Source organism: Gymnoscopelus braueri, assembly GCF_963280865.1.
Source record: "Gymnoscopelus braueri genome assembly, chromosome: 15".
Lineage (NCBI taxonomy): Eukaryota > Metazoa > Chordata > Actinopteri > Myctophiformes > Myctophidae > Gymnoscopelus > Gymnoscopelus braueri.
The window spans coordinates 47,687,711-47,706,319 of NC_137620.1; the positions used below are offsets into that span (position 1 = coordinate 47,687,711).

The window sequence follows — 18,609 nt, forward strand, 5'->3', positions numbered from 1 at the left end:
GCGTGCGTGCGTGCGTGTGTGTGTGTGACCTGTAGTGTGTACACACATAAAGATGTCTCTCTCTGTTTTTAGTCTGCAAATTAGAGTCACTTATTGAGCTGCAGGCACTTTAACCACCTGACCAGTATTTACCACACCTTATGCAATGGTGTAAAGTAACTAAGTACATTTACTCAAGTATCGTATTTTTTTTTACTCTCTCTCTCTCTCTCTCTCTCTCTCTCTCTCTCTCTCTCTCTCTCTCTCTCTCTCTCTCTCTCTCTCTCTCTCTCTCTCTCTCTATATATATATATATATATATATATATATATATATATATATATATATATATATATATTATATATATATATTTAATCATATAATTTTATATATCTATATATATATAATTATATTATATTATGTTACAACACAGCCACAGCTTTGCACAGACGCTTAATATAGTTTTATTCCATTCTTCCAGAGAGAAAAAATACCAGTACAGATTAATTACATATAATTTATGTAATAATAACAAATCTAATATAATCATATGCTTCCTCATAAGTTATGCTTATTCTCACTCCTTTTCGAATATGCATTTTTTTTTATATTTTACTGTTATTCTGAGTTATTTGCTTTCATTTGTTATATTGTATTTAAATGTCTTTATTTGAAATAAACATTTCAAATCAGAAATAGTCTCTTCATATCCCCGCCGGTCCGCTGCCCAGCGCACCAGCCAATCACAGGCCGGTCTGCGTGCAACAGGACGTGACGTGAAGGGTCGCTGGCTGGGTAAATATTGTACACACACCCGCACACACACACACACACACACACACGCACGCACGCATGCACATACACACTCTGGAGTGAACGTATTACACCAGCACGGCACAGAGCCAACGGTCTGTCCCTGCGCGTCAAATCATGCCGCTTTCACAAACTGTCAAATATTTAAAACATCCCATTGACATGATATCATGAAGCCTTATTATTATTCATATTATAATTATTACTCTTATGATTATTATGATTATTATGATTATTATGATTATTATGATTATCATGATTATTATTATTATTATTATTATTATGACTGTGTGCTTAAAATGCTTGTACATTTTAAACATGCTGGTTGTGAGTGAGTGAGCGACCCTTATTTCCCCTACTCTCCCACACACTGAGGTGCATAAGGAGCGTCACCTCTTCTCTCTAGGAGGAAGACAGACCTATTATCTGGTGGAGGTGCAGAGGTTCTTATATGAGGGTTTGGTGGTCTGGAGCATTGGTTCTCAAAGTGGGGTCCGGGGACCCCCGGGGGTCCTTGGGGGGGTTCCAGGGGGTAAACGTGTTAATATAGCATCTTAATACTTTTAACCACTTTAACCTTTTATACTTTGGCTATTCAAAAATAGCAGATTTACAAGCTCATAGCGCTGCATCGAGTGCCATGCGCTATGAGCTTGTAGATCTGCTCTTTTTTTTTAATTTGTGCAAATCTTTGAATAAATATATTTTTTAAAGTGCTTCTGGGGGGTCCCTGGAACAACACATTTTGATGGGGGTCCGCGGCCAAATACGTTTAATTTTGGGGGTCCTTGACATGAAAAACTTTCTCTCTCACACACACACACACACACACACGCACGCACGCACGCACGCACGCACGCACGCACGCACGCACGCACGCACGCACACACGCACACACACACACAGTCTTCTATATGACCGCTGCTTTCATGCGTCCTAAGGGTTGCGCGCCCTTGGCTGCACCCAATGTATTTAAATGTGTGTGTGTGTGTGTGTGTGTGTGTGTGTGTGTGTGTGTGTGTGTGTGTGTGTGTGTGTGTGTATGTGTGTGTGTGTGTGTGTGTGGCACCTCCCTCCTACGTACGTATAGGGTGTGTGTGTGTGTGTGTGTGTGTGTGTGTGTGTGTGTGTGTGTGTGTGTGTGTGTGTGTGTGTGTGTGTGTGTGTGTGTGTGTGTGTGTGTGTGTGTGTGTGTGTGTGTGTGTGTGTGTGTGTGTGTGTGTGTGTGTGTGTGTCATAGATGTGAACCTGCCACAGCATCTTTAGTGTAGCTGCTGGGTTTAATGTAAGGAGGCTCCATAACATCCAGGACCGGAGCACCGACCCGCCTGTCCCTCCCAACCCGCTCCTCAAGGCTCTTTGTCCGGGATCCATCTCCTCCACCATGCCGCCGGCGGGACGCCCGGAGACCCAAGGAGAACCGACCCGGCAAGACCGCGTGTTTCCCGGCTTCTGAAAGTGGATTGTTTTACTTCTCTGAGGGAGGTTTCCTACGCGTTGGAAAGCACTTGTTCCAGAGGATAACTAAGTGTAGAACAGGGTCCAAGTGAAGAGGGGTTTTTTCGGTGGTCCTTTTTTTTTGGGGTGTCTCGTTAATTTAAAGATCTAGAACTTTTGTTAGATGTTTGATCACCAAGAGACGAGGATCATGGGCGATGGACTCGCCGAGCCCAGGAGCCAGAACCCCCATCATCACCATCACCATCTCCAACAGAACCAGAACCACTGCGGGTCTGGAGGAGGATCTTCCATCATCACCGGCTCTCTGCTGCTGTCTGCTCCGGACCGCAGCGCGGTGGAGCCCGGCGCTAAGTCCGACCTGGACGCCCGCTCCCCGGCGCACAGCCCCGGCGACACGCCGGGAACCTCCGCGTCCACGCCGACCTCCTCCAGCGAGGACGGCCACGACAAGATGCTAGGAGTGGATCCAGATTACTGCCGTAGGATCCTGGTCAGAGGTAGGTTTATGAAATATTATAATAATATACTAGATATGAATGATTACTGAGGTGTTTTTAATGAAATATTATGATATTATATACCAGATATTAATGATTACTGAGGTATGGTTTATGAAATATTACAATATGAATGATTACTGCCACAGGATTTTAGTTAGAGGTATGTTTACAACATTATTTAGTATTGTATTATTGTATTAATTACTATAGTATTTAATAGCAAACAGGAGACTTTGAAAAGTTTAGGTTAAAACTTTTTTTCACACCAAAGTAAGGGCCGAAAATAATAAATGAAGATTCAATATTGTATTTGTTATCTAAAAGTATACACGAGTAAAATGCGTTGGTTTCGGTTCTGTTGCAACAATAATAAAGTATAGAATGAAATAATGGCATTCTAAAAACAAACTTTTATTCAATACAATATTATAGTAGATTTGTGCAGGGTGCTGCTCAAACGGAATTATAATACATATTGGCTATTATAGTTTCACTTCCACCATAGCACCAATGTTAATAATAACAACGATATATTAAAAAAAAAGCATCGGCTATAGATTAAAGTAAAGTCATATGAAATGAAATGATATAGTTGAGGCTTTGTCACTCTGTGAGCTAAAATAAATAAACCATGAAAATGCTTTTATTTTAATTTATGAGGCTGAACTATAGCTTTAAATTCATATTTTAGTCAGTTCAAAGTTAGCCTAAGATAGTTATGGGTGTAAATGATAGAATCTAACACCATAATATCATTGTGATGAGGTGTGGTCATGTTGGCGTCATGTCGAGGTTTTTGAGATCTGTTTTTAGACACACCAGACTTCAATAATAATCACGGACAGGCCGGTATATCTCAATAATTGAAAGGAAGCTATACTTTAAAACCCGCTTTTGAGGAATGACATAATATCGAAGAATATCAAGTTAAGGCCTTGTAACATGTCACAAAAGCTGGAATACTTCTTTCATTGTTTAATATTTAATTTAGTGGCCAGGTGTTGCTTATTGCGTCTCTCTGTGTTATGTAAATTACTGTATACAATTAATATTTCGTCACGTGTCCCCACCCTATTTAGGACAGACAGACATGCACTTTTGTCAATATATAGGCATTTTTTCATGACAAAATAAATAAAATAAAAAAGAGTTATAGGTCTATTTCAGTCTCTAAAATAAAATAAAAATAAGTTATTAAAGCAATTAATTCTGTTACTTTGACTTTAGAGGTATGATTAGGTTAAATAAATAAGCTCTTCTGTCTATGTACTCATTTTAGATTTTAGATTTGTGCGTGGGCTAAGCAAAAATAGCAGATCTACAAGCGCACAGCGTGTCACTTCGTGCCGCGCTGCGAGCTTGTAGATCTGCTATTTTTGAACAATTTTGAATTTGTGAATTGTCAATCAGTTACAAAAAAAGTTTGAGAACTCCTGATTTTAGAAGGCATTTGTAGAATAGGCCTCAGATCTTAATGGGTTAAATTAAGGAATTTAAACTTAACACATGTAAGTGTACAGAAAGACTATACACACATTAACACATGTAAGTGTACACACAAACCCCTCATTCAAACATGTAAAATAAATGCATATATAGGCTACAATTCACTATATTGATATAAACACAAATGGTGCTGAAATAAACCAGCCAGCTCTTCATATAAGGGGATTCTCTTTTGGTGCAAAATGGTGCATCATAGGACTGTGTGCAGCCAAGAATCATTGAAGAACCATTATGTTTTTAGTGTGTATCTATAATACACACAATTTTGGAATTTTGGAATTTTGGAATTTCTTTGCACAAGCTCATGTACTACCTCATAATATCTTGCATTATATGTACGGTCTGCTACTAATGCATAGAATACGTTTACAACATATATTATGGAACGTGCTTTTACAATTATATTATCGATACAAAGCTGAATCTAATAGTTGGCAGGTGAAACCTTCTATATTAAAATATTTTACTGGTTGAAAAGTGCAACTTTATTTTAACATAATACTACGAATGGAGGCACAACTTTTATGACGACAATTACAGGTCCATGTGCACTGTCCATTTAGCCCATACAGTATGTATACCTAGCAATTATATGCATTATTATTATTAGTTATTAGCATTTTTCAATTTGGAGTCCCTAGATATTTTCTCATGATGGAGATGTGATCATAACTCATTACAATCTAGAGAGTGAATTGTACTACACTCTCACAGTTAAAGAACGCAGAAATCTTACAAAAGGGGAAAATAAATATTATTATTATTTTTAAAGAAATGTCTTTGACTATTATAGCTGATATTGTATTTATTTCATTTATCTATTACATTATGTATTTATTATATAGGCATTACTCATGACTATTATCATAAATTGTGAAAATATTTTGTGACGGCACCAATATGTCACTATATGCATATGACACGTTGTTATTATAAAGATTACCACATTAACTGACCAACCATTATTTGACATTTTCTATTATCACTCTTTAATTTAACCGTAATTGTGTATAGCTCTGAGAGTGTAACACATATAACCAAATGGACCCTTACAGGTCTGTACTAGTGTAACAAATGGACAGTGGTGTAAAGTAACTAAGTACATTAACTCAACTGCCTGTACTTAAGTGCAATTATTATTATTCTTTACTTTACTGCAGTATATCCAATTATTAAATACTTTTACTTCTACTCCACTACGTCTCAGAGAGGCAAATATTGTACTTTTACTCCACTACAATCAATTATTCCAAAACTTTAGTTACTAGTTACTTTGCATATATAAATCATTATATTATATAATATACACTAACCACTTTAGCCCTATTTTATACCTAGGCTATTTGAAAAAAAAAAAGACGATCTACAAGCTCACAGCGATCGCGACGCATTTTGAACGCAGGCCTTTTACTTGAAACAGAGTATTTTTTATATTGTGGTATTGCTACTTTTACTTAAGTAAAATATCTGAGTATACTTTTCCACCACTACAAAGTGTGTAGGCCTACAGAATGGAACCAAATGGACCCGTCCATGTGTAGGCCTACACACTCACAGAGTGAGGATTTATTCACAGTAGATTCACTCAGTGACATGCAGGCGGGGTCAGGCAAAGGTCAGCAGTTCTATAATCTAAGTGTTATTCACGAGTCATAGACGATGCTGCTGCGGGCGATAGATGCGTATTAATATTATTGCTGTTATTATTACTAATATGCGTCACGATATAACTGACTATATGCATTATTACTGGATGTCAACAGCATTTTTTAATGTAATATATTATTATTATTATTATTATTAATCATGTCGCCCAAAGACACGTATTGACCTGCTTTTCTGGCCCGTAGCCATAACTGCGTGCGCGCGTGTGTGTGTGTGTGTGTGTGTGTGTGTGTGTGTGTGTGTGTGTGTGTGTGTGTGTGTGTGTGTGTGTGTGTGTGTGTGTGTGTGTGTGTGTGTGTGTGTGTGTGTGTGTGTCACGCGCGCGTGTGTGTTTCAACTGTTGGTGAAAACAAATATATAATATAGATATATATTTGTTGTACGCGTTGTATGTATTCTACAAAAGCTAAAATATATATATATATATATATTTCTTTTCTTTTTTTGAGAGAGAGAGAGAGAGAGAGAGAGAGAGAGAGAGAGAGAGAGAGAGAGAGAGAGAGAGAGAGAGAGAGAGAGAGAGAGAGAGAGAGAGAGAGAGAGAGAGAGTTGTGTTTTTCGTGAATTGTCTTTGTTATGCCATGTACAATATATTGTATTAATGTTGAATTAAAGAGCCTAGTTACACTCCAGAAAATGTTAGCTTGAATATAATAGCCATATAGTCATATTTGGAGTTTGAAGGCAGTTTCGTTTCATATCCTATATGTCATTGTATTAATTCATAAAGCTATAGGGTTTGGATGGCTTATGTAAAACATTAGATATGGCAGGTAAAAGAAAACATACATCATTTATTTATTTTACCCGAATTATGATCAGGCTCAAAATGTACCATATAGTATATAGGACCATTATAGCTCAATGTGAGAATGTTCCTTTAAAATAAATGCTGTAAATAACCTGAAGTCAAGATGGTCCAAATAGAACCTATATGAACCGGGTTGTATTCCTGACCCTTGCTGTAATAAACCATGGTTTATGTGAGTGTGCATAGTTTGTGACCTAGAAACATGATGTTTGTGGTCTATTGGTGTACCTCTACACTCTGAAACCGTCAGTGTGGATTTAACCATATAACACCTGCACTAAACTAAACTCATAGTGTGTGTGTGTGTGTGTGTGTGTGTGTGTGTGCGCACGCACGCACGCACGCACGCACGCACGCACGCACGCACGCACGCACGCACACACACACACACACACACACACACACACACACACACACACACACACACACACACACACACACACACACACACACACACACACACACACACACACACTCGGAGTTATATTAAAACAGAGTATTTTATTTATTTTTATTCTATTTTACATCGAATTCAATTCGTCTTGAAAACCCCCAAAGTCAAATGTCAGCCTTGGTTTGGATAACCTATATGGATGTAGGTTAACGGTCACAGTGGCCTCCCCACTGTCCCAGGAATTACATTTAGGGCAGGCGAGATTTTTTTTGCAGCCCGCCCCCCCCACCCATATTACCCCCAACATTTCAATTCAACCGAAAATCTGTGAAAATGGCCATTTTCCAGATGTTCTGGCCATTATCTCTGGAACGGAAGGTTCAATCTGCTCAGTTCAAAGCTTGTTGGATGCGTGACTTTGAGGACATTAAGCACATACTGACACATCTTCGGGTTATTTGGGGTGTTCTAGGGGAGGAGAGATCTTAGTTGGGCATGGGAGACTGCCTGTCCTCCTGCTCTAGTGGATACGTCTCTGGGTCACTTTGGTTGTTTTCTCAGCTTCATTTTGATTGGTTGATGTTTTTATTTACAAACATGCACAGTGGTGGAAGAATACTCACATGCTTTAAAGTAAAAATAGCAATACTGCAATGTAAAAAATACTCTGTACTGAAGTCGGGAATTAAAGTATTGGTATCAAAATGTACTTAAAGTACCAAAAGTAAAATGTCCCGTTTCACAAGTTATCAAATGTCTAAAATGTAATTAAAAATAGCTGATCTACAAGCTCACAACGTTCAAATAGGGCTGAAATGGTTAATGTATGTTTTGTAATAATAATCTAAATCTACAAAGTAACTAGTAGGCTAACTAAAGTTTTCAAATAATAAATAATAAAAATGCTTCAAAATGTACGTACAGTACTTAGTAAATGTACTTAGTTACTTTACACCACTGCAAACATGCACATACATGAACATATATTTGTAACACTAGCATTATAGTACACAGTGACGTAAGCAACACAGCTGCAGCTAATCAAATGGGTGTGTTAGATTGTAGGCGTGTCATAGTACTGTCCATCATGCTTGTACATTGATTGGCCCTTAAGGCCTATGAAGAAAACAAAACGTGTTTTTGGCAGATCATTCCTCAGCCTTGTTCAGACTGCATAAAACTATAATCCAACTCAAATCTGGATATAAATCACATTTGGGCTGGATTTGGACCAGCAATGTCTGAACATAACGCATTTGGCAGGGTTGCAAATATGACTTTAAATATTTAATAATGCAGCAAAGATACCTTTCAGATAAATGTCACCTTGCAGCCGACAGTGTGTGTGTGTGTGTGTGTGTGTGTGTGTGTGTGTGTGTGTGTGTGTGTGTGTGTGTGTGTGTGTGTGTGTGTGTGTGTGTGTGTGTGTGTGTGTGTGTGTGTGTGTGTGTAAACACAAATGGTGTTAAAATGAACCAGCCTTGGCTCGTCATAGAAGGGGATTCTCTTTTGGTCCAAAATGGTGCATTATAGAACTGATGAACCAAGAATCATTTGAAGAACCATTATGTTTTTAAGTGTGTATCTATAGATTATTAATTATTGGTGCATGGAATTTTTGCACAATCTCACATACTCCCTAATAACAATGATAATAATGTATCTTGAGTTATAATATGTAGAATAATGCATAGAATATGTTTGCAGAATGGTGCAGTTTTTCACATTCAAATCCCTCGGTGTTCATTTGTCCGGGTGTAACTCTGAGAGTAAATGCTATATGTACAGTATACGGTTATATTTGTAACAGTTAAATGAAGACTCTGTATTTTACTGTGCGATAACATTTAAGAAAGCACATTGCAGCCTATAGACAGTCTGATGGGTTTTAATGTAATTCCCTCAAAAGCAAACTTTCATTTCATCCATCTCTGTATCCTCAGTGATCTCCTCTCAGTGAAATACCTGTCCGTTTCTGTAGAATTCCGTCCGATGCATGGTGTAAATTAAACTAAAACAAAAAAAGCAGATCTGCAAGTTCACAACATGGGAAAAAAAAAACACACTGCAGTGAGCTTGCAGATCGGCTATTTCTTTGGTGAAGAGATTTGGTGTGTAGACAGAAAAAGCAGTAAAAGTACAGTAGGCCTATATTCTCAAGCCCGGTTAATATCAGCAGATGTGAGTTATAGTAATATATAATAATAGTTATAGTACTAATATAGCAGACAACACGTGTAGGCCTGACATAGACCTACTGCACAATTAAATGGAAATACCTGTCACAGGGGAACCCGTGCCCTATCACCCTATAGACACTAAGGTCTCCACAGGGTCAAAACTGGACAGTAGCCTACAAGCCAGCCCAGCACAAGCACACCCTGCGCAGCAGTGGTGGAAAAAGTACTCACATTTTTACTTAAGTAAACGTATCAATACTGCAATATAGAAATACTCCGTTACAAGTAAAAGTCCGGAATTCAAAAATGTACTTGAGTAAAAGTACAAAAGTATTGGCCAAATGTAATTGCAAGATGTACAGTACCAAAAGTAAAAGTAGTCATTATAGGCAGAATGTCCCATTTCAAGTTTTCAAATCTTTCGAAAATAGCAGATCTACAAGCTCATGCATTGCTATGCATTGTGAGCTTGTAGATCGGCTATTTTCAAATGGCCAACATGTATTGTTAATGAAGTGGTTAATGTATGTTTTGTAATAATACTCAAAATCTATAAGTAACTAGTAACAGAACCTTTCAAATAATTGTAGTGGAGTAAAAGTACAATATTTGCCTCTGAGATGAGATGTAGTGGAGTAGAAGTAAAAGTACTGAAAATTGGAAATACTCAAGTAAAGTATAAATACCTAAAAACTGTACTTAAGTACAGCACTTGAGTAAATGTACTTAGTTACTTTCCACCACTGCTGCACAGCTGCTGCTGATAATTGACTGTCATGAAGCTGTCTTGGAGGTGTGTCTGTTCAGCACACAGTGTTACAGGCTATTATATATTTTCTGTGTTGTCTAATGTTATGGTCATTGTTTTGTGAATTTTTTGATGCCTAGAAATGCATTTCGAGTTGGCTCAGAAAGTCTATAATTGTGTAGTCCTCTAACTCATGGGCCATGGTTTGTCTTCTTTGAGTTGATGATGATGATGATGCCAATTAACTCAATGTGGGCGTGTCTCACCTGGTGTATATAAGGGAGTCTGGAAGTGTTGAGTGGAGAATGTTCAGAGGTAAATGCTCAGTTTACTTGAAGCTGTTGAGGAGACAACATGAGGGGAGAGCTGAAAGGGCCTTGAGTCAAAAGGCTTTGCCTGTTACAGTGTCTTTAGTTCTTGGTTTGTTAGTTTTTTCTTAGTTTAGTTACTCATCAACAGTGGTGTAAAGTAACTAAGTACATTTACCGGTATAAGTACTGTACTTAAGTACAATTTCGAGGTACTTTTACTTTACTGGAGTATTTCCAATTAGCAGTACTTTTAGTTCTACTCCATTACATCTCGGAGGCAAATATTGTACTTTTTACTCCACTACAATTATTTGAAAACTTTAGTCACTAGTTACTTTGCAGATATAAATTATGACATTATAAAACGTACATTAACCACTTTAGCCCTATTTTATACCTAGAATATTTGAAAATAGCAGATCCGCAAGCTCACAACGCGTCGCATCAAGACAAGAGCTTGTAGATCTGCTATTTTCAAACAGTTTTGCACTTTTACTTTTGGTACTTTAAGTACATTTTGATACCAATACTTTTACTCAAGTAAAATTTTGAATTCTGGACTTTTACCTGTAATGGAGTATTTCTACATTGCAGTATTGATACTTTTACTTAAGTGTTTGAGTACTTTTTCCACCACTGCCTGTTGGCACGGCCACACCACATTTTTATTTGACCTCTAGGGCGGAATCTGCCCCAAATTCATGGTCTACAGTGTCTTTAGTTGGTTTGTTTGTGTTTTTACTTGGTTTGTTTTTACCTTAGTTTAGTTATCAAGTGTTTATTTCTATACTTTTGGTTTTTGAAAGTGTTATTTGTGGCCAGTATTTATTTTTTGAAGTATTATTTATTGCATCAGACCTTGTAACTCTCCTGCATGGGGCTCTCTATTAGTTTTGGAGGTAATACCAAAAATCTATGTTCTTGGACTTTGTCGATTCTTGGAGCCTTGACCATCCGGCCAACTTTACACATAGGCCTTTAAAAACATTCATGTGATAGTTTTGGTAAAGATGTTGCTAATGGTCCCAACAGTGAGTGGAAGATTGCTGCTATTTGTTTCAAAAAGCTTTAGACCAAGCTGCTATACACATTGTTTTACTTAAGTATACTGCAATGTAGAAATACTCCACGTTACAATTAGAAGTCCAGAATTAAAAATGTACTTGAGTAAAAGTACAAAGGTATTGGTATCAAAATGTGCTTAAAGTACCAAACGTAAAAGTACTCATTACTCTGCATTATGAAATAAAAATGTATAAAAATGTATAAAAATCTTTTGAAAATATCAGATCTACAAGAGCTGGGTTGAAGTGGTTAATGTATGTTTTGTAATAATAATCAAAATCTACAGAGTAACTAGTAACTAAAGTTCTCAAATAGTCGAGTAAAAGCGTAATTTTTTACCTTTGAGAAGTAGTGGAGTAGAAGTAAAAGTACTGAAAATTGGAAATACTCCAATAAAGTAAAAAAAAAAAATACCTAAAAATTTGTCTTGAGTACAGTACTTGAGTAAATGTACTTAGTTACTTTACACCACTGGCTTTGGCAATATGTTTTCTCATGCCAATAAAGCTCCATTGAATTTAACTGAATTGTGTGTGTGTGTGTGTGTGTGTGTGTGTGTGTGTGTGTGTGTGTGTGTGTGTGTGTGTGTGTGTGTGTGTGTGTGTGTGTGTGTGTGTGTGTGTGTGTGTGTGCGTGTGCGCGCGCGCGTGCGTGCGTGCGTGCGTATACAGACGCTAAAGGCACCATCAGAGAGATCGTGCTTCCTAAAGGCCTGGACCTGGATCGTCCTAAGCGGACGCGCACGTCCTTCACAGCGGAGCAGCTGTACCGTTTAGAGCTGGAGTTCCAGAGGTGTCAGTATGTGGTGGGACGAGAGAGGACTGACCTGGCGAGGCAGCTCAACCTGTCTGAGACACAGGTAGGAGGACATAGCCTGCATGTAGTGGTTCTCAACCAGTGGTCCTTGAAGGGGTTCCAGGGGGTCCCCAGACAAATGAATAGTTACGAACCAAATTGACCCTTATGTGTCTGTAACTCTGAGAGTGTTCAAATGGAACCAAATGGACCCTTATGTGTCTGTAACTCTGAGAGTGTACAAATCCATTTGTACGCTCTCAGAGTTAAAGGCATATTTCACTTTCAAAAAAACTTTTGGTCATTTTATGGTCTATGGCCTTTGTGAACCCCCCAGACCGTTTTTAAGTTGCTTGATTCAGTATTTAGATATTTGATAATCATTGTATCAGACACGCCCCCTTCCTATACAAACCCATTATAACTTCAAACTCAATTTTTAACCTGTTAGATTCATCAAAAACACCCGTCCTTGGTTCTGGTGACTCAGCCCGCCCTCCTGATACGCGACGGGGCCGTGTTTTTTCGATTCCTTTTTTCATTTTTTCATTTTTTATTTTTTTATTGTATTTAATTGTTTTCATTTTCCCAAAAGAATATTTAAAATAAATGAAAAAAGTTATCGAAAAAACACGGCTCATAAAAGCCTGAGTAGATGATAAAATGACCCAAAGTTTTTTTTAAAGTGAAATATCCCTTTAAATGAACACTGATGATGATACTACTGGAACCCCCAAGAAATCAAAATGGTTGAGTCCCTGTTATATCTTTTCAAATGGGGGTCCCTGGGCTATCTGGTCAATTTGGGGGTCCTTGACACGAAAAAAGGTTGAAAACCACTGGCCTACATGTAAAATGGTTCTCAAACTTTTTCATGTCAAGGACCCCCAAAATGATGTGTATTTGGCCGCGGACCCCCATCTCAAAATATGTTGTTCCAGGGACCCCCCCAGAAGCAAAGATTTGAGTTACAAATGTTCGCTTTAAAATATTTATATTCAAAGGTTAGCACAAATGTTCACGATATTTCAAAAATAGCAGATCTACAAGCTCATAGCGCGGCACTCGGTGCCGCGCTATGAGCTTGTAGATCTGCTATTTTTGAATAGCCCAAGTATAAAGGGTTAAAGTGGTAACATTGTGTCTCAACCTGTCTGAGACACAGGTAGGAATATTTACATGTAGGCTATACCTGTGGTTCTCAAAGTGGGGTCCGGGGACCCCCAGGGGTCCTTTGAGGGGTACCAGGGGGTCCCCATGCTGCCAAATTAGATAATATTTTGTGTCACAATCATTTTAACCCCTTTATCCATATTTAATACTTTGGGCTATTCAAAAATAGCAGATCTAAGCTCATAGCGCGGCATTATGAGCTTGTAGATCTGCTATTTATGAAAAGTAGTGAAAATTCGTGCAAATCTTTGAATATATATAAATATATATTTTTCTTAATTCAATTCAAGACCCTGCTGATCATGTACCCCACATTGATATGTATTTGGCCACGGACCCCCATCTGAAAAAGGCCAGACAGGCAGGGACCCCAGAAGAGAAGATTTGTGCTAAATACTTTCAAAAATGTTCAAAAAATAGCAGATGTACAAGTGACGCGCTGCGAGCTTGTAGATCTGCTATTTTTGACTAGCCAACATATAAATGGATAAAGTGCTTAAAATGATTGTGTTACTGTATGTCAGGGACATGGAATGTAAAGGCCTCTGGTTTGGAAACCATGCAAATGTCACAGAGCCTCACATTAACTTGGATTAAATACTGTATGTCATCAATCCTCATTTATTGATCAATATCATGCCATGTTGATATGTGTGATAGAATATGAATAATGGTTACCGTTTGTTGATGACAGCATGCTGTGTTTATTATCTCACCAAATGGACCACAATATGGACATGACGTGATCTCAGCTCTCTAGCTGGGCCTAGCTGGGCCTAGCTGGGCCTTATAGGGCCATGTTGTTAGGCCTTGGTTAAAATAACTTTTTCATTCATTCAAATAAGTCCCGGATTACAGCTTTAAATGAGCAGCTGTTATTCTTTATTTGAACCGCATGGTTTAATCGAATTAAACCTTGTACTTGTCTATAATTCATATGATTGAAACATAGTCACAGCTTATTGTATTGTAATCATTTCGAGTGGATTTTAATTGCAGTTTAATTCAACTATACTCCTTATTTTTCTTGAAGAGCAGAGACCCTTGGGCTCCAAGTCTGAAAGTATTTCACCAGCTGGTGGAACAAGCAGCTAAACTCACATTAATGTCTTCAAGTAAAATGTAAAAAATATACAGCAATAATACTCTGTTAACCAGTGGTGTAAAGTAACTAAGTACATTTACTCAAGTCAATTTTTAAGGTATTTTTTACTTTACTGGAGACAGTACTTCCAATTTTCTGTACTTTTACTTCTACTCCACTACATCTCAGAGGCAAATATCATACTTTTACTCCACTACAAAAAATAATAATTATAGTTACTTTGTAGATTTTGATTATTAAAACATACATTACCCATTGCAGCCCTATATACATTTTGGCCATTTGAAAATAGCAGATCTCTCGATCTACAAGCTCACAATGCATCATGATGCGATGCATTGTGAGCTTGTAGATCTGCTATTTTCATTATTTTTCTAATATTTCGTTTTATACATTTGAAAACATTATTGATGCCAATACTTTTGTACTTTTACTCAAGTACATTTTGATTACCAGACTTTTACTTGTAGCCTAACAGAGTATGTCTACATTGCAGTATTGATACTTTTACTTAAATAAAACATTTGAGTACTTTTTCCACCACTTCTGTTAACAAGTAGGCCTACTACAACTACAAGTCCTATATATATTCAGAGAGATGTTGTTATTGGACAATAATTGTTGATCATAAAAAACACAGCGATATGTAAATGAATTAATGTCTTTAGATTATGTCCGCCACATGCGCATTATGACACTGTTGAGAACGCTGTGTGTGTGTGTGTGTGTGTGTGTGTGTGTGTGTGTGTGTGTGTGTGTGTGTGTGTGTGTGTGTGTGTGTGTGTGTGTGTGTGTGTGTGTGTGTGTGTGTGTGTGTGTGTGTGTGTGTGTGTGTGTGTGTGTGTGCTTGCGCACTGCACTGCGTTGCTTGCGCGCGCCCGCCCGTGTGTGTGTGCGCATGCGTGCGTATGTGTGTTTATTTATTGAGTATGTGTGTTCTTCCATAGCAATGGTTCTCAAAGTGGGGTCCGGGGACCCCCAGGGGTCCTTGGAGGGGTTCTAGTTTGAACATTTTTGAAAAATCTTGAAAGTATTTGGAAAATGTTGAATTATTTTGTATTTTTGTAACATAAATCTTCTCTTTTGGGGGTCCCTGGCACAACACCTTTTCAGATGGGGGGTCCACGGGCAAATACAATAGGGGTCCTTAACTGAAAAAGTTTGAGAACTGCTGTTCGATAAGGCAACATTGTAACACATATATACTGTAAAAATCCTTATTGTTAATGTAACTCCAAGAGTGTCCCATTTGGACACTCTTGGAGTTACAGACCTGTTTAACGGATCCATTTATTTCTGAACTGCACGGGGTCCGTTTTTTCACTCTCTCAGAGTTAAATGAAGCCTGAGTATTTTACAGTGTTGACAGTGCAGTGGCGCTACGTTCAAATAAACTGCAGATTCATATACATTCTGACTGATGCAATAATAATAATAATAATAATAATAATAATAATTGTCCTTTCATTCAGAACCGTATAGTCCACATGGATTATTATTATTATTATGGAACCCATCATGACTGAATGATAAGGAGATTTTTTTCCCACCAAATGTGAACCTTTATTTATAGCTACTATTATTTATTATTGGCTATAAGAAGAATGGGCGGGGCACCTTGACATTGTGGGCAGTCAATGTTAAATTGGTTATCCCCCCCCCAAAAAAAAAAAAAAAAAATCCTAAATAAAAACCTGTGTAAAATGTTCTGAAGTAATGCAAAGTACATATGATGTGAACAACATGCACATAATTATCAGATCTATATATAGGCCAACATTTACCCTTCAACGTATTGTTTATGCCCCAAAATGACTATGGTTTTGTAGCAATTTGTGGAAATATGAGGCCTTTAAATGTCAAATGTTTGAGCATGTTTAGGCCTGTACCTTTTTCACAGCATTTATCCAAATTATTTCGATCTTACTTTTTTCACATTTTGGAATAAATAGCCAAGATTGAGGCACAAATTCCACGTTCAATAGTGCTGATTATGTTCTGTTAAACTCTGAGATCGAAACAAATATCCAAATGGATAATGAGATAAGTAGCCTATATGTTTTTAGTCTATACATGTCCTCTGCTCTGAGGATAGTCTTCTTAATTCATTATTATTGATATTAAACATGACAAAAATTAATATTGCGTGGTTGTTGTCAGTTGTATAAAATGTGCCTACAGGCTATGGTAGGCTATGCCTTAATGCCTATCAGGCCCATATGTCAATAGTCTACTCCCTATAGCAGGGCTCTGCAACCTTATTCAGCCCAAGAACCCCTTAGCTGAGAGAGAGATGAAGCAGGGACCCCTTAGCTGAGAGACAGATGAAGCAGGGACCCATTAGCTGAGAGAGAGATGAAGCAGGGACCCCTTAGCTGAGAGAGAGATGAAGCAGGGACCCCTTAGCTGAGAGAGATGAAGCAGGGACCCCTTAGCTGAGAGAGAGATGAAGCAGGGACCCCTTAGCTGAGAGAGAGATGAAGCAGGGACCCCTTAGCTGAGAGAGATGAAGCAGGGACCCCTTAACTGAGAGAGAGATGAAGCAGGGACCCCTTAGCTGATAGAGAGATGAAGCAGGGACCCCTTAGCTGAGACAGAGATGAAGCAGGGACCCCTTAGCTGAGAGACAGATGAAGCAGGGACCCCTTAGCTGAGACAGAGATGAAGCAGGGACCCCTTAGCTGAGAGACAGATGAAGCAGGGACCCCTTAGCTGAGAGATAGATGAAGCAGGGACCCCTTAGCTGAGAGAGATATGAAGCAGGGACCCCTTAGCTGAGAGAGAGATGAAGCAGGGACCCCTTAGCTTAGAGAGAGATGAAGCAGGGACTCCTTAGCTGAGAGAGAGATGAAGCAGGGACCCCTTAGCTGAGAGAGAGATGAAGCAGGGACCCCTTAGCTTAGAGAGAGATGAAGCAGGGACCCCTTAGCTTAGAGAGAGATGAAGCAGGGACCCCTTAGCTGAGAGAGAGATGAAGCAGGGACCACTACATATTGTATAATATTGTTTTGCAGATTAAACTTTTAACTATATCATCAGTGTTGTGTAAATTAAAAATGTTTTAAACATTTTTTTCGTTCATATCAGACATTTAACCACCGAAACCTTGATTTGCGTCCCGTCCCCCCGTCCCCCCCACACACCAAAACTCTTTGCTGAAAATAGCAGATCTACAAGCTCACAAGAGCTTTTAAATGTGCTATTTTCATCTAATGTTCTCCTCATAATAGAGATGCAAGTGGTTCATGTAAAAAAAAAAATCCATTCGCACAAAGATTTGGCAGACCCCCTATATAGTAGCTCTGAGGACCCCCTATGTTCCCGGACCCCCCCACGTGGAAGTTTTTTCTTTACTAGAGTATTTCCAATTTCTGTACTTTTACTACTCCACTACATCTCAGAGGCAAATTATTGTACTTTTTACTACAATTTGAGGACTTGTTACTAGTTACCTTGTAGCTTGTAGGTTTAGATTATTATTACAAAACATATACATTAACCAGTTGACTTCAGCCCTATATACATTTTGTCCATTTGAAAATGGCAGACCTAAGCTCACAATGTGACCCATTGACCCATTTCACAAGTTTTCAAAAGTATAAATGTATAAAGAATCTTTTGAAAATAGCAGATCTACAAGCTCACAATGCGTAAGAAGTACTTTTACTTTATGTATATTTTGATACCAATACTTTTGTAAAGTAAATTTTGAATTCCGGACTTTTACTTGAAACAGAGTTGCAGTATTGCTACTTTTATTTAAATAAAACATTTGAGTACCTTTTCCACCTCTGGACATGAACAATTGAATGAATATGATGTCAGGTGATTGTTTCATGCAATCAATTCCCAACATTGGTGCCGGACCTGCGCGTGCAATACTGGTTCTTATCACTTGCAACCAGTGTGACGTTGTCTGTTAAGGGGTCTATATGCCTATATTGTTTATTTGAACTGGTTTTCAGTCTGACAAACACTGTAATGATATACTATCACAATATAGAGTTATTTAACACTGTTACTGAACAAACCCTAGTAATGTTACTGCATACCCTTTTAACAAAATCCTTGTTTTAACCAAAACAATATCACAATCTTTAAAA

General features: G+C 38.1%; 1 protein-coding gene across 1 annotated transcript in view; it reads left to right on the forward strand.

The window, feature by feature from the left end:
- Window positions 1-2,440: 2,440 nt before the first annotated feature.
- Window positions 2,441-18,609, forward strand: part of vax2 (ventral anterior homeobox 2) — a gene marked incomplete at both ends in the record, with an annotated part of 43,359 nt that continues 27,190 nt past the window's right edge. Inside the window, 2 exons of the mRNA XM_080451028.1 lie at window positions 2,441-2,750; window positions 12,105-12,292. Of these exons, the coding sequence (XP_080307154.1) occupies window positions 2,441-2,750; window positions 12,105-12,292 (498 nt within the window). The remainder of the gene's footprint in view (window positions 2,751-12,104; window positions 12,293-18,609) is intronic.